Source organism: Pleurodeles waltl, chromosome 3_1, assembly GCF_031143425.1.
Source record: "Pleurodeles waltl isolate 20211129_DDA chromosome 3_1, aPleWal1.hap1.20221129, whole genome shotgun sequence".
Taxonomy (NCBI): Eukaryota; Metazoa; Chordata; class Amphibia; order Caudata; family Salamandridae; genus Pleurodeles; species Pleurodeles waltl.
In genome coordinates, this window is record NC_090440.1 from 1,063,280,695 (window position 1) to 1,063,294,774 (window position 14,080).

At 38.4% G+C, this 14,080-nt stretch overlaps 1 protein-coding gene across 1 annotated transcript in view; it reads right to left on the minus strand.

The window, feature by feature from the left end:
• Positions 1-14,080, minus strand: part of DPP10 (dipeptidyl peptidase like 10) — a 1,473,102-nt gene that overhangs the window by 398,056 nt on the left and 1,060,966 nt on the right. Inside the window, exon 10 of the mRNA XM_069224346.1 lies at positions 2,803-2,900. Within this exon, the coding sequence (XP_069080447.1) occupies positions 2,803-2,900 (98 nt within the window). The remainder of the gene's footprint in view (positions 1-2,802; positions 2,901-14,080) is intronic.

Sequence of the window (14,080 nt, forward strand, 5' to 3'; positions counted from 1 at the left end):
TCATACCAGAAAATATAAAATGTAGAATATAACCAAAGTAGCTTGCACCTTTGGATTTACTGACCTAAAAAAAAGACAAAGAAAGCAGTCTCTAAGCAGAGGGACAGGAGCATGGATGGCTGAAGCACAGTTTTGGGTAATTCTCAGACCCCCCTCCTTCATGGGGCTCCTGCACCTTAAACTTCATATGATGACCATATGTAAGCTATGACCAAGTTTGGCCCTTGATCTCTCAGCATGGATAAAGAGTTGCCTTGTGCTGGTTCTCCTGCCCCATGCCACTATTGCACTTCTGGGGGCTGGATCCAACTCTGCTCACATCTGCCTGTATTGAGAAAGAAAATGTATAACCGAATATTGGCAATTGTGGAGTTAGCCAAGAAAAGAAGGTGCAGCTGTTAGTTATCTATGCGTGAAAGTAGTCTATTTACTGAGACAATCTGGAAAAGACTGGTTGATCTTTGGGGAAATGCTATCGCCAAAGGTTCCACAAAGATGCTCAATTGGACATGGGTGACAGCGACAAGCATTGAAGTTATTGTGCCCTAAGCTCTGCATTCAACAATGGACTAATGATGCCTCTTGTGTAGAAGGTGCTCACAGCTGACGTTGTGGAGGGCGTTTCCAGTGGCATTGTAACTCATGTCAATGGTATTATTGTCGCTGTCATGGGTTTCACCCATTGGTGGCAACAGCTGCTGAAAAGGCTGCAGGAGAGAAACTATCATCTCTAGAAGAATGTTGTTGTGTCTCAACCAAACTTTGCCTACAGGCTCATCATGGGAGAGGTAGAAGGAACAAGTCCTAGGAACGATTCTTGAATAATCATCCAGGTTGAGACTTCCAAAATTATTAATTCTTGGGCTACAGGCTGACAGAAAGTGACAGAACCATCTTCCCTGTCAGGTAGAGGTAAGCTCCACATAAGGGAATTTAAGCACTTAAAATAAGGTTTTAAGGGGCCAATCTCGTGAGACTTCCGATACTGAAAAATAAACTTGCAGCCAGAACTGGATCTTCTCAGTAAAGCATGCTTAAAATAATGAATTTAGGGGCCGACTAAATTAATTGACTAATTGTTTAAGATTTAATCAGACCAAAACAGTAATAACACCCACACAAACTTAGATGATATTGGCTGTGTATCAGTATATGCTCTCCCTAGAAGGAAACAAAAGGGCTTCTGTACAATGGTATTTTTCAGTGTCAGTGCATCACAAAATTACGGGGATTGTGACTTGAAAAATAAAATTGTACTCTGTACTAATGTTAGTTATTGTATGAGGTAGAAATGCCTTTCTACCTAACAAAATAGTTTTGCAGCCCTGTGCTGTTGGAAATAGGAAAGGGCTTGAAAAAGGCATCCCCTCCACTTTGCAATTTAGAGAGGAATGTATCAATAGTTTATAATGACAATTATTCCATTGGTCAAAAACAGATTCCATATAGGGGAAATATCTGATTTGTAGTGCAGAAGGTGCACCTGTAGGACATCTTCATCTTTGAGAATCATTATGACAGTTTTGGGGAGAGCGCTATCTGCCCTTGCCTACATCTTCCAAAATGGAAATCATTTTTTTTCATATTGGCACTGGTAACTTTCATGAATACAGACTACTTATAAAATTAAATATTTTCCATTTTGGAATGTAAATGCACTCCATTGTGGTAGAGCAGAAATCGCACTTAGGCCCAAGTCAGCTGTGAACAGATACGTCTGATTTCACCTTAGCATTTTCCTGAAATCTTGAAAAAATCATACCTCCTGTTCCACCAATTAGATGTTAGTCGTTTGGTGTTTTTTTTTCTTCTTAAATGTATTAGCTATTTTTTAAAATTGGTTGTACTTTTTCTGGAGTCATAATTTATTTTCAGTCCCACAAGCAGGTTGTTTATAGCAGGATTTAGGTGAAAATATCTGCATATTGCAGATAATGTGCCAATCACACATAAAGGATATGTGCTCAGCCATGAAAGTTATGGAAAGAGAGTCAGATACCTTTGGCTAGTTTTGTGGATGTCTTCTTAGTAAAAGTAAAAATGTAGATTAGTAGTAACACTGATCTGTGGTTTACAGCAAATGCACTGTATCTAGGGAATCAGATGACTGCACTAGTAAGTAGTACTGTCTGGATTACTTATGAACCACTATTGAATCATTTTACAAGAGGATGGGAAATCAGAATCCCTTTGTCTAGTAGCTTGTTAGGGGAATGTATTGTAGTTAAAACTCTTCATATTCTTGGACATGTTTCATCAATTGGCAGTTCTATTTCCCAACAATGTTTTCAGATGTCATAAGAGGCTTCAGCTAGATATATAGGAAGCCCATATAGTAATATGGCCGCTTAGTCTACCACTGGCTGGAGTAAACTGGTCCCTGCCTGATTTCAAGTTGGGCTAGCATGGGCAAAGGATGGCTGTACAAATCACAGCAAATGTGGATTCAGTAGCAATATCAATATTAAACATGCTTTTCTATAGACTTTCTGGGGCTAGTGTACTTTTAACCACATTACCTAGTCACAATAGTGTTACATTGCTGTAATAAATATTCTCTCTGTAAATTACACTTTCGAGTCAAGACCATGCTATATTAAATAACTACAATAATAAAAAGACATGCTATATTATTGAATGTTTATCCATTTTTAGACGTTAATGTCTTTTACCAGAGAACATAAAATAACATGATGATCAGTTGATGCAGCCAGAGAGAGGTACATTTTATGTAGACACAAGTAGACAAAAACATTTTCAACTAGATTCTGTAATATGTATCTCATGCGCACAGTTACTTACCTTGATTTGAAGCTGTCAGGGGGCATGAGTTCAAGAGTGTGCGTAGGTCCATATAGATTTACAACAAATAGTTTTACCGTCGGATTTGTTTGACCAGCCTGGAGAAAACAAAAAGGAGTATGCTGTGGCAAGCATTGATAGACCACATTTTTGCTAGCAAAATCATTCTATGAATAGCATCTATTTTACAGGCTGTCTATTTTATAACAAAAGTGTATGAACAATATATTGACGTATTTCGTTGAATTTACATTTATTTCTTAAAACTGATTTAGAACCAAAAAGGTACAAAATAATATCAATATTACAATAGGAAATACGTTTTTAATTTAATATGGTTTAAAGATGAGAATCAAGGTGATAGATACAGTATTCAAATCTTTTTGTTAAACTTTAACAGAAACATGCTAATAAAATCAGATTTGAGTCTACAGAAAATTACTTCATAGCTGTAATTACATGATCATCTTTTGATTATCTCCAAGATTATATCTGTCCCTTACTGAGTTTGAAGCTATGCTGTAGTGTTTTTAACAAACAACGATTCATCTACCTTTTCTCACGTATTGTTCACACACGATTATCCATGTGGCTGAAAGAGCCAGGGGGTGTTAGTTAAAAAATGACACCTAAATAATGGATTCTGGAAAGCAAACAAAGTGGAGAGAAGGGCTTCATGTTACATTCTTGTAAACTGACATATAATCAGTGCTTCTTTCAAACCATAAACCTACTCCCAAATTTCCACACTAAAAAATCATAGGCAGGATTTGGGAGATAGGCGCTTGTAGCTGGAATTATTTTATAATTGTCTTTGATCCTCAATGGTGGTAACTGGGCAACATTTGGAAAGTGTTTTGGGATTTACAGAGCTGAAAATAAGGGAGCACAGATTTTACCATGACAGCTTCTTTAGCAAAATAGCAAAGCATTTTGTTAGGACAAGAAAATGATTACTTCTACACCACATTAGATCAGAAAAACTGAACTTTAAGTTGTTTGGAAAGGAGTTTGCTATCTCTGGCTTGCTTTACCTTTTACAGCTCCCTTTCTGGTAATTTCCAGAGGAGAGAGTACTGGGACCAAATTCTATAGAAAAACGTCTGTGCTTATGGCACTGAAACCTTTCTGCCTGCCTGACAAAGGACTGGGATAAAATTGTCCCCAGCTTTGCCTTAAATCTCCACTACTTGAAAATTGCTCTAAATGGCTAATGATGCTGGTCTCTTGGTAACCCTTATGGACAACAGGGACCCGGGCATATTAGCAAAGCATTCCTCTACCTGCAGAGCCGTCTTCTTGTGTCTAGAAATTCCCTTTATCTAAATGATCATTATTTCTTAATAGTAATGGGGTTTTATTTAGGATTGATAAATCTGTGAAGTTGCCTGAACGAAGGTTCCAAGGCTAAGGCATGGATTACCCTCAGGGAACAATTTACCTATTAAGAGTCAGACTGTTAGGAGAGCTATGTCACACCTCAACAAAGCAATTTCTTCCTCTTTCCATATAATGTGTTTGAAAACATCTCAATTTACAAACTCGTTGCTACACTTACATATAAAGACTCCACTTATGAGAAAAGAAAATATACAAATTCTACCACACCTACCTGAATACCATTATTGAAATAAATAAAAAAAAACTTTAAAACACATACATACTCATATAGAAAGTGTATGAGGGCAACGCCATACTTCTACCCATGCCCCTTTTCTATTATTCTGAAGGATTTTAACACCCGTAAGAATGGTGTGAATAAAATGGTGGCCATAAATATGTTCACAAAAATAGATAACTTGGGTCTTTTGCAAAAACGTTCTATACAAACTATATAATAAATATGGTTCTCTCATGTGTTGCAAGATTAAGATCTAACATTATTTGACAAATTATTTCGGATGGTTTCATTGTTCACTTCCCCATCTAAATTGAAGTGTGCACAATAAAGGGAACATAAAGAAAATGCAGCCTTAGATAATTTGAAATGTCAATAGTTTCATAGCAAAGATTTTGCATAAGCCTCTAAACAAACCCTGCCAGCAAGTAGCCTTTTTTATTTGAACCATGTCTCCATAAAACAATCACTGATGACCTCAATGCCCCTGCACTCAGAGGCCAATCATGTCCTTGATTATCACCATATAGAAGAAGCAACCTGGCTATACCGGGCTCCTCAAGAATGGCATCTCTTTTGACAAGCATACAAGTATATTAAATTATTTTAGGTGCAGTTAGTGAAGGGAAGTCAATGGTTATTCAGCTTTTTTAAACCTGTAAATAACTTGATTTTTCTCAATTTATCCAACAGGAGATCAATCAAAGATGAGGGGGGTATTCGCATACTGCACTTTGTAGCGCATGAAGTAATGCTATTCACACACCTACAGGTGAAGACCACTGCCTCTCCTACATGCCTATGAAGAAATGTCTCCCCTGGTGAAAGTGGTCTCCACACTCAAAAGTGTACATTTTATTAGTAAATGTTTGAGGACAGAAGGAGGTGGATGGGAAATCGGGAATACTTACACATAAATAGGAAGGGGTTAGAGGAGGTGCAAGTTGGTATTCTGTGAGGGATAAAGAGGGTTATAGCAAAACACCCGAGCACCAAAGAGTAAGACCAAGAGTAAGTATTTTCTTATTTATAAAATACACCTGCTAAAGTTACTAATGACACTAAGGTAACAAAACAGTAGCAAATATACTCCAGCTCAGTCTTCTAGAACCACACATGGCCACTCGAAAGTACCGAAACATACTGACTCATACTTCCATAGAAAATAATGAAGCTGAAAGTATAAAAGAAAATTGGAAATAATGTGTGTTTATAAAACATATATATATAGTTGCAGTTAGGTTGTAGTTAGGTCTGTGTTTCCATTGTAAATGTGTTTTCTATTACTTTGTGCATGAGCATTTGCAGGATGATCCGTCAAGCGGGGCACATAAAAAAATGCGGTCCAAAAATGCAAAATTCCCATGGATTTTCCATTCTTTAAGAAAGGCTACAGCAAAAACTACTGAATGAAAATACACCTAATTTGGAAGGAAGCTAGATCTTGTTCTACGGATTGTGCTCTTTGAGATTTGGTATAAATCTGTTCAGGAGTTTTAAAAAAATGAGGGTAAATATTATTTGTATATGTGGACTGTTAGGTTTGCAAGAGGCTCAAAAAACTTTAGCAGGAGCTCCAATATAAAATTGGAACGTTATGATTGGCCCATTGAGCCTTTTCTTCCCTTGTGCCAATTCACTCCCTAGGGAGTGATTGCTCTATTTGGCTCCCAGCAACATCACAAATATGTTGCTGGTAGCCATTAAAGTACTCTGGGACTTATTCTCCTGTCCTAAAGTAGTAAATAAAAAAAATATATAAGGGGGCAAAGTAGAGATACCCTTCTGCCTAGGCCACATTAAGGGGAGCCCAGAGTACCCCCTCCCAGGGCCAAAATAAAAAAATAATAGCAATCCCTGCTACGATCCTGCAGGACTCTTGCAAGATTGAAAACAAACCAAAATGCCAGCACAGTGCCGGTTTACTTAATTAAGGGGAGAGGGCACACAGGCCCATCTGTGAGACGAAAAATGGGGAGGGAGTCTTTGCACCCCTACCATTATGGAATGTGGCCCCAGGGTTGGGCTTCCCCAGGGCCTTAAATATCTGGGGGAGGGGGTGATGTGGCCCACCTCCATTTGTGGCCCTGGTGGTAGGCTCCCTGGGAACTATAATAGCTTGGAGAGAGGGCCGCATGGCCCCTTTTTATTTTTAAAATATGTAGGGCCTGGGGGTATTCTCCCTGGGCATTAAACAGCTTGGGGAGCGAGACCCCATTCCCCCTTTCCCTGTATTATTTTAATTGGGCCCCAAGGAAAGATTGATCAAGATGTCATAAATGATGCCATAGAACATGTCATGAGTGGTGTAATAGGTGAGATCATGAGCAGTGCATAGCGGGGTGCAAGTTATTGTTAGCTCTGCTTACTATAACTGGTGAATTTTTTTTTTTTTTTTTTACTTTAATGTTATCACCTAACTATAACCATATCTATCTGCCTATGTATCTATCTATCTATCTATAGAGGTATAGATATACATTATTAGATATACACATATATTGATTCATGTATTTAGAAAATGCATATGCATATATAGTTTGATGTTAAAAATATAACATAATACCTACTAATGAACTTTTAAACTGTGTAAAAAATGCTAAAACTTACTTCAATATGTATTTTTAGCAAATTATATAGCATTGTAAATATTTTGTCTGCAGGTGCGATTTAAAATTTTTTGGGGAAAATCATTACTTATAAAATAGTAATATTTTAATTAACATTTAGGTTCATGTACTGCAGCATTCTATTTTATTGGTCTAGTTTTAGAATGAATATTAACATTATTTTATATTGATAATTTACATTAAAATATGTAAATATGTTATTGAATTCTAATACGTGTTATTTTTTTCCCCTACACTTTACTATAAATATCTCCACTCCAATGGCAGAGAGCTGTGACTCTGAGTGAAAAGTTTAAAGTATTAAATTTAAACTTGTACATTCTATTCAGGGATGGAGTCTAGTGTCTATACTAAAGAATAATATTTCTCTTGAAAATAGTGAATACCAAAAAGTAAATCTACCACTAGGTACAAGATTACATTTATAATTGTGCAAAGCTACATGTGTAATTGTACTGTGATTAGGGCCCATAGTTTCTAATGTTTGTTATATTATGCTGCCTCTTCTGAACTAATAAAGTTGTAGCTAGCACATATCGAAGCATTAAGACTTCAGCGTTTAGTATCAAATCAATCAGCTTCTTTTAACATTTCTTACTTCTCTATTATGTCTATGTAATTTATCATAGTTCCTGCCATTATATGTTACAGTTGTTATGTAAAATTCCTGAGCAGGGAAGGCTCCTCTGTTAGGGCAGAAGTGCGTCACTCCCCGCCAGCAGCAGAAGCTGCAAAACCCTTAAAATACAAAATGATAATAAGCCATGCTTATTATTGTTTTGTTTATTGAAGGGGTGGGGCCATGGGGGTCACGAGCAGTGAGGGGAGTGCACACCACTCCCTCTCAAAGCGCATGTGTGTTTGGCCTGCCGTCTCGGGCCGGCCAAACACACATGCGCAGTAGGCTCTATGCAGCACAGCAACACAGTTGCTGGGCTGGAGAGAGCCTGCACAGGCTCCCAGACTGCCTGGGAGCTGCCTGGCTTGGCTCCCACAGCCATTCCTAAACACATGCTTTAAGCAGGGTGCCTGTGCCTGCAGCCTTGAGCGGCGAGGGAAAGAGGAGTGGCTGCAACGGAGGAGGTAAGATTTCAATGTTGTATTTTTTCATTAAATGTTGCTCCCCTCCCTTGTACCATCCCGCCCGGTGTGCCGCACACGCCCCTTCCGAGAGCAGCGAGCCACGCCTGTTCCTGAGATTATGCCTTTATGCCATGTTCTGGAATTTCAAGTCCATTTGAGTACAACTTGTATCAGGTGAGCAAGAGAATAAGGCAAACGAACTGAACACAAGATTGTTTGCAGCACGTCTGTTTTTTTTGTATATTTTTAAGATAAAATGTGTCTTCATATCAAAAATATAGTTCTAAATGCGAGATTTGCGTTTCACAGAGCTTTGCTTGATGTTTCCTAAAATGATTACAGAAATGGAAATTACTCAAATTACGCATAGCCCTAAACACTGCATGCTTCCACAGCTGAAAAGGGTTTTTATTAATTTCCCATGTATTAGGTGGTTTTCTCAAAGTCTTTTATATCAGTCACAAACTGTGATAATGGCATTGTTGAAATGACAGAGTGTTGCACTCAGCCCATGAAAAATTGCCCTTAGTTCTGTCATTTGAATTATCAGATGTCATAATAATACCACTTAGTGTCAGGTTGCCACTCTATGCATTTATCCCTCTGCATTATGCCAAGTCTTCTACAGAGCACTGTATCCATCTACTTCCCTGCTTCGTGTCTGAGATCTCTTATGTTCAGGAAAACAAAACATTTAGTCAACCCTAATCTGCTCTTTCTCTTATATGACTCATACTGACTTGCTTTTTTGAGAAACAAACAGTCCTCTTTTTCATAGATGTTGTTTTTCTAAGTTCTGGAGAATTTCTCTGCGGCACTCCACTTCTTTTGGTGTCTGCTTTGCACATTTTAGGAATGTGAAACATAATTTAAGAAATAATACTCTCAACCTACACTATCTACAACTAACTAACCTGGCATTGTAATCTGTTGTAGCACCTATGTGGAGTTTCCCTACCTCTTATCCAGGCCCCTAAGCACTCTGCAGATAGTCAAGTGCGTAAATATTGCGTCACCAGTGCACAGGTCAGAGAAGGGTCGTAATTCTAGTATGTGTAATAATGTTGAATTTTGGTTTTCCGATTGAGGTCCAAAGGCTGGCAGAACTGCCACCATGGCATGTACTCACATGTTATGCATGTACCTAACAGTGGTGAAATGAAACTTGAGAGGGTCCCCCTGCAAAGTATATGAAGGATGGCCACTCTTGACCCAGTCAGGAGCTCTCAGGGCAGGAGCCTGCCCCCGTGCACGGTGTACTGTGCTGAGGGGAGCCCCTGGATCTCGAGCCCAGCCCACACCGTGGGGGCTGCAGGGGGCTATTTTTGCGCCAGTGGTGCCTAACATGTGTAGGTATGTTTTTCCATTTTGATTTGTATGGGAACATTGAATGAGAGATAACAAAAACACATATCGGTTACATTGTAGGTTGCACTGAAAGGATCGTGCAGGACGCAGCCCATCACTGAATAAAGTATCGAAAGCTTATCTGAGCATTTATTTTAGTTTTGTAACATTATGACTGGGGTCTTTAAAATCTAATGCTAGTTACGATTTTGAAGGCAAAATCAAAATATCTACATATCCATGATTTTAGGCAATGTTCTTGAACAAGTCCTGAATATTTTTTAAGGGAAATGTTAGAATGTAAGTGAACTCATGTAGGAATCCTAGACAGAACGAATCAGTAGTTCACACTTCAGGGTGAATTTCTTCAAAGGAAAGACCTTCAATCAATGTCTTCTTTAACATGCTGCCTTTTCTTTACTTCTGCATTTTGTCAAATGATTGATATTGCATTATAAGTAAATATGCAATTGATTGACAACCCCTATTAGCCAACAGGGCCCTGCATCCATACTGGATAATCATTATTGTGTATTTTGTCACATAAATCATGACTTTGTTAATATTGTATACATTACATTAAATTATGCAAAAGAACTCCTAGGGCTTTAGAAGTGTCACTTCAAGCAATATTGAAATCTGTGATCCAAGATTCAACAACTGCTCGTCTGTTCGTCCAGTATAATTATTTTCTCCACATGAAAGAATGTGAATAGCCTGCCTCTTTTCAGCGGAGGGACGATCAAAGAACAACTGCAGATGGCTCGCCATCGCACTCCACACCATCAAACTCTGCCTGTCATCCTAAACCACATTGGTGTAAAGTAAAATCTGCGAAAGGCAAAATTGAGCACTCCCTCAAGCGTAAGAGATTGTAGGCAGCTGTCAAAGCGGAAAAGGCAATGTCTTAGCAGGAAGAACGAACTCTTCAATGCATTCTGTTCTTGTACTTTAAAAAAAAGAAGCCGAAAGATCTTCGGCCTTTCTAGGTTATTTTAACGAGCAGCAGATGATTCTCTAAGAGGATGTGTTATGAAAATGAACATTTAGAAGATGATAATAACTGAAAAATGCAAATGTCAATTTTCTCAAGGTTAATATTCTACTGTATAAAAACAGCTGACAAGTTTCCAAAGAATACACTCAGTGTTGTCGTTTAAAGGATTTTGAGGGGCAGGAAAACATATTATTGGACCCTGTACAGAACAAATTTGAATATTACCCATTTCCTGTTAGTTCAAGCCAGCATGATGCCACACAATACTAAATTATATGTTAAACATTAACAGGGTCCCACAAAAAAGTTAAAATATGTCTTGCTTTAGATTTTAAAATTCCTTACAATGACAGAGTAGAAAGACAGAGCCAGAACGAGAGGTGGGCACAGAGATTTAGATAGAGAAATAGGATAACCAGAGGTCAAACAGAGAGAAAATTGACTTTCTCGGGTGCTCTTTTGGAAGGTAGGGGCCTTGGGCAATTGCCCACTTTGCCCTTGCCTTGAAATGTCTCTATGTACTAGGAGGTTCCTTACATATCCTGTTGTAATCTCACATCCGGTGGAACCAGATGTAAAACCTATAAAGAATTGTGCATTGACATAAAGCACAATTCCGTGAACTGCAACTCATAAAGGGTGAAAACAAGTGGTTTTACCATGTTAATCCTCTTTCCAAGCAACAGAATGCATAATGATGCAGAGATACCTAACCCAGGAAATTTTGAACTGATGGTATTGCTATTTCCCTGGTATGGTATTATAAACTCCCAAAAAAGTGGGAGTAATGCTAAACGCACAAAATATTTTGTGCCTGTTCTTATGAAGTGAGTTAGCATCTCTTGAACTTTAGAAGAGATATAAAACATCACTTTAAAAGGTAATCTTAAATTGGGAACAGGTACAAGATTTCTTTGGACAATGAAATTCAACATACTCTTATCTACCAGATATTTTGCAATGACACCACACTACTTTGGGTTCACTTTAAATATGGGTGGCAATTAATTAGGCCTGATGACATTTAGATCTGCATGTGGTTAAACGTATACCTGATTACTGGAATACCCTTAAGTCCTATTAATTGGCATGATGGTAACATTTTCCACAGCAACAATGTATTTGCCTCTTAACTGTGCCTTAGATTTCCTTTATCAAAACTGATATTTTTATAGTTACAAATATTGCTTTCAATGGTATGCCTGATCCCAATTCTCATTATCTGCAGAATTCCGTGAGTGATTGCAGAAAGTGCAGAAAGCAGAAAGTTATGCTGATGCCTGCACAGGAGTTCTACTGGTCTGCGCTTGCAAGAATGCCAAGGTCACACCTTAAACACATTCACTCTTTGACTGCACTAAACACAAGTCTCCAGAATGTATGTCCAAACCTTCTTGCCTCACCCAAAGGGCACAAAGAGGGATGTGTTCAACGTGTGGCATCAACAGTGTCACGCCAACTATGCTTTTGCTCTAATTCTTTGATATGATCCATTTGCAAACGTTGATGTCACTATGTTAATATGGAAATTGCTATACACAGGGGACACATTTGCTAACACTTTGTACCAGGTTTGTATCACAAAGTGCCACAAACAGTGAAACGTGTTGTTTTGTTATCTACATTCCAACACAAATCCTAATATGCATTGAAATGTAGCCCTGAAGTAATGCACAGTAGAACTTTGTGTACTTTGCATTAGTTTACGTCAAGAACCATTCAAAGTGTGGTACATAGGTAGTCCCATGCTACAACCATGGATTTTTATGCAAAGCCCTATCTACTGAAAAGGTAGCCAAGACTTGATACCAAAAATGAATGCCTCCTTGAGGCAGACCACAAGTGTGAGACAGTCTTCTTTTGTGATACACTCTTCTTTTCATAAAACATTTTCATCTTTGCATGTGTACTCCATTATACAGCACACATACAAAGTGGAAAAAGCGGTAAACTATGTCTAAATATGATATTGTGTTCTGTAATGATGCTCCAGTATAATACCTATACTTGACATCACTCACATACACTCTTGAGTTATGATACAAATTTGGTCTACTTTGGCAAATGGCAACCTAAAGTGCACCTGCCAGGGAGAGAGGAAACGAGCACAATGTATTATGCTGCTCTGCGTTGCTTAAGTTATTAACTATGCCTCTAAAAGTTAGCTTTGAGCATCCATGTACGGTACTACAGAAGAGCCATACAGACATTTTCAGCCAAAAAAGGTTGTCTTCCTTTAATAGTTTAAATATAGAGTTAAATATTGTAAGATGAAGAGTGAACCAGATACTGAGAACTGGCAGAAAGTCCAAAGTCTGTGTACTTCTATGCAAATTACATGGAATCCACATCAAGCGTTGAAACCTGCAATGGTCACTCGTCATATTGTAGGGCACCCTGATGTTTGTAAAACTGTAATTGCACCCTGCATGGAGTGAGCCCCTAGCTAATGAATAACATTAGCGGCTTGGACATATGTTGTTTAGTTGTAGAGCAATCTACGATTTTATACAATGGGTGTTGCTAATCAACACAGGACTGCGATCTTTAAATGAGCCTTTCTGCATTACAGTCTGCCACGTACTAAATAAGGCTGAGAATAATGTGTAGGCGATGGGGGATATTCAGAAATGTATCTTTACACATGAGAAAATTTACATAGGTAAAGCTACTCGTACACTTTTGAGTAACTTTGCTACTTTTGTCTATTTATCATTTACCAGTGTAAAGTTACTGAAAGGTGTAGACTTACATGCGCCCTTGAGATAGGGGTTGAAGTCAGTTAAAACGCTAAATTCGGCTGCATAGTTACTACAAGTAGTGAATTTATGACGGCATTTGAATTTCTGAACAATTGGGGGAGACCTTTTTTAATCAGGGTGGCGATCTCCTTGCAGTAAAGAATAGGGAAATGAATCTAAGTTTAACGAATATTAAACATATTTGTATATTAAATTTTAACATACTTACATATGTTTCTAAAACTAGAGTTTTTTTTATGGTTCACATCTTTTTATCAGTTTCTAATAGAAAAATATGGTGGCATGGGGAGATCGAATCACTCTCTGCTTAGCACGCTTAAACATGTAAACAAAAACTATCCCTAAACTCCCTGTCCTCGCATGGAACCTCAGTTTCATAGTACATGGTGCGCAGAGTGGCTATAAAATGTGCCTAGGCACTCCCATTTGTGATCCCTTAACTAGTGTGGATGGACGTCTCCGTTAAACGGAGGAGACAGAGGTACCAGGGACATGTGAGCTCCAGGAATTCTGAGAACAGGAGTATGAGGAAGGGTCGCCAGAGGTCAACGTAAGTAGTGCTCTGTGAAGAAAGACTTAGAGACAGCCTTTCCATACCTAAGATATGCCAAAGATGGTGGATCCAGCCTTGATAGGTGGGGGTCTGACCTGTGTCCCAGTGGGATAAGAGGTTTTGTACCACGACCCCGAGTGCCAGACCTATCTGACGTCCCCTATGGGATTTTAATGGGAAGGTAAAGGCATTGGGTAACCCCAAAACAATGTATGCTGGGAATCGGGGGAGCTGTGTCAAAGTGTTTGTCTATGTCATTTAGTAGATAAATCAAGTAGGCAGTGAGTT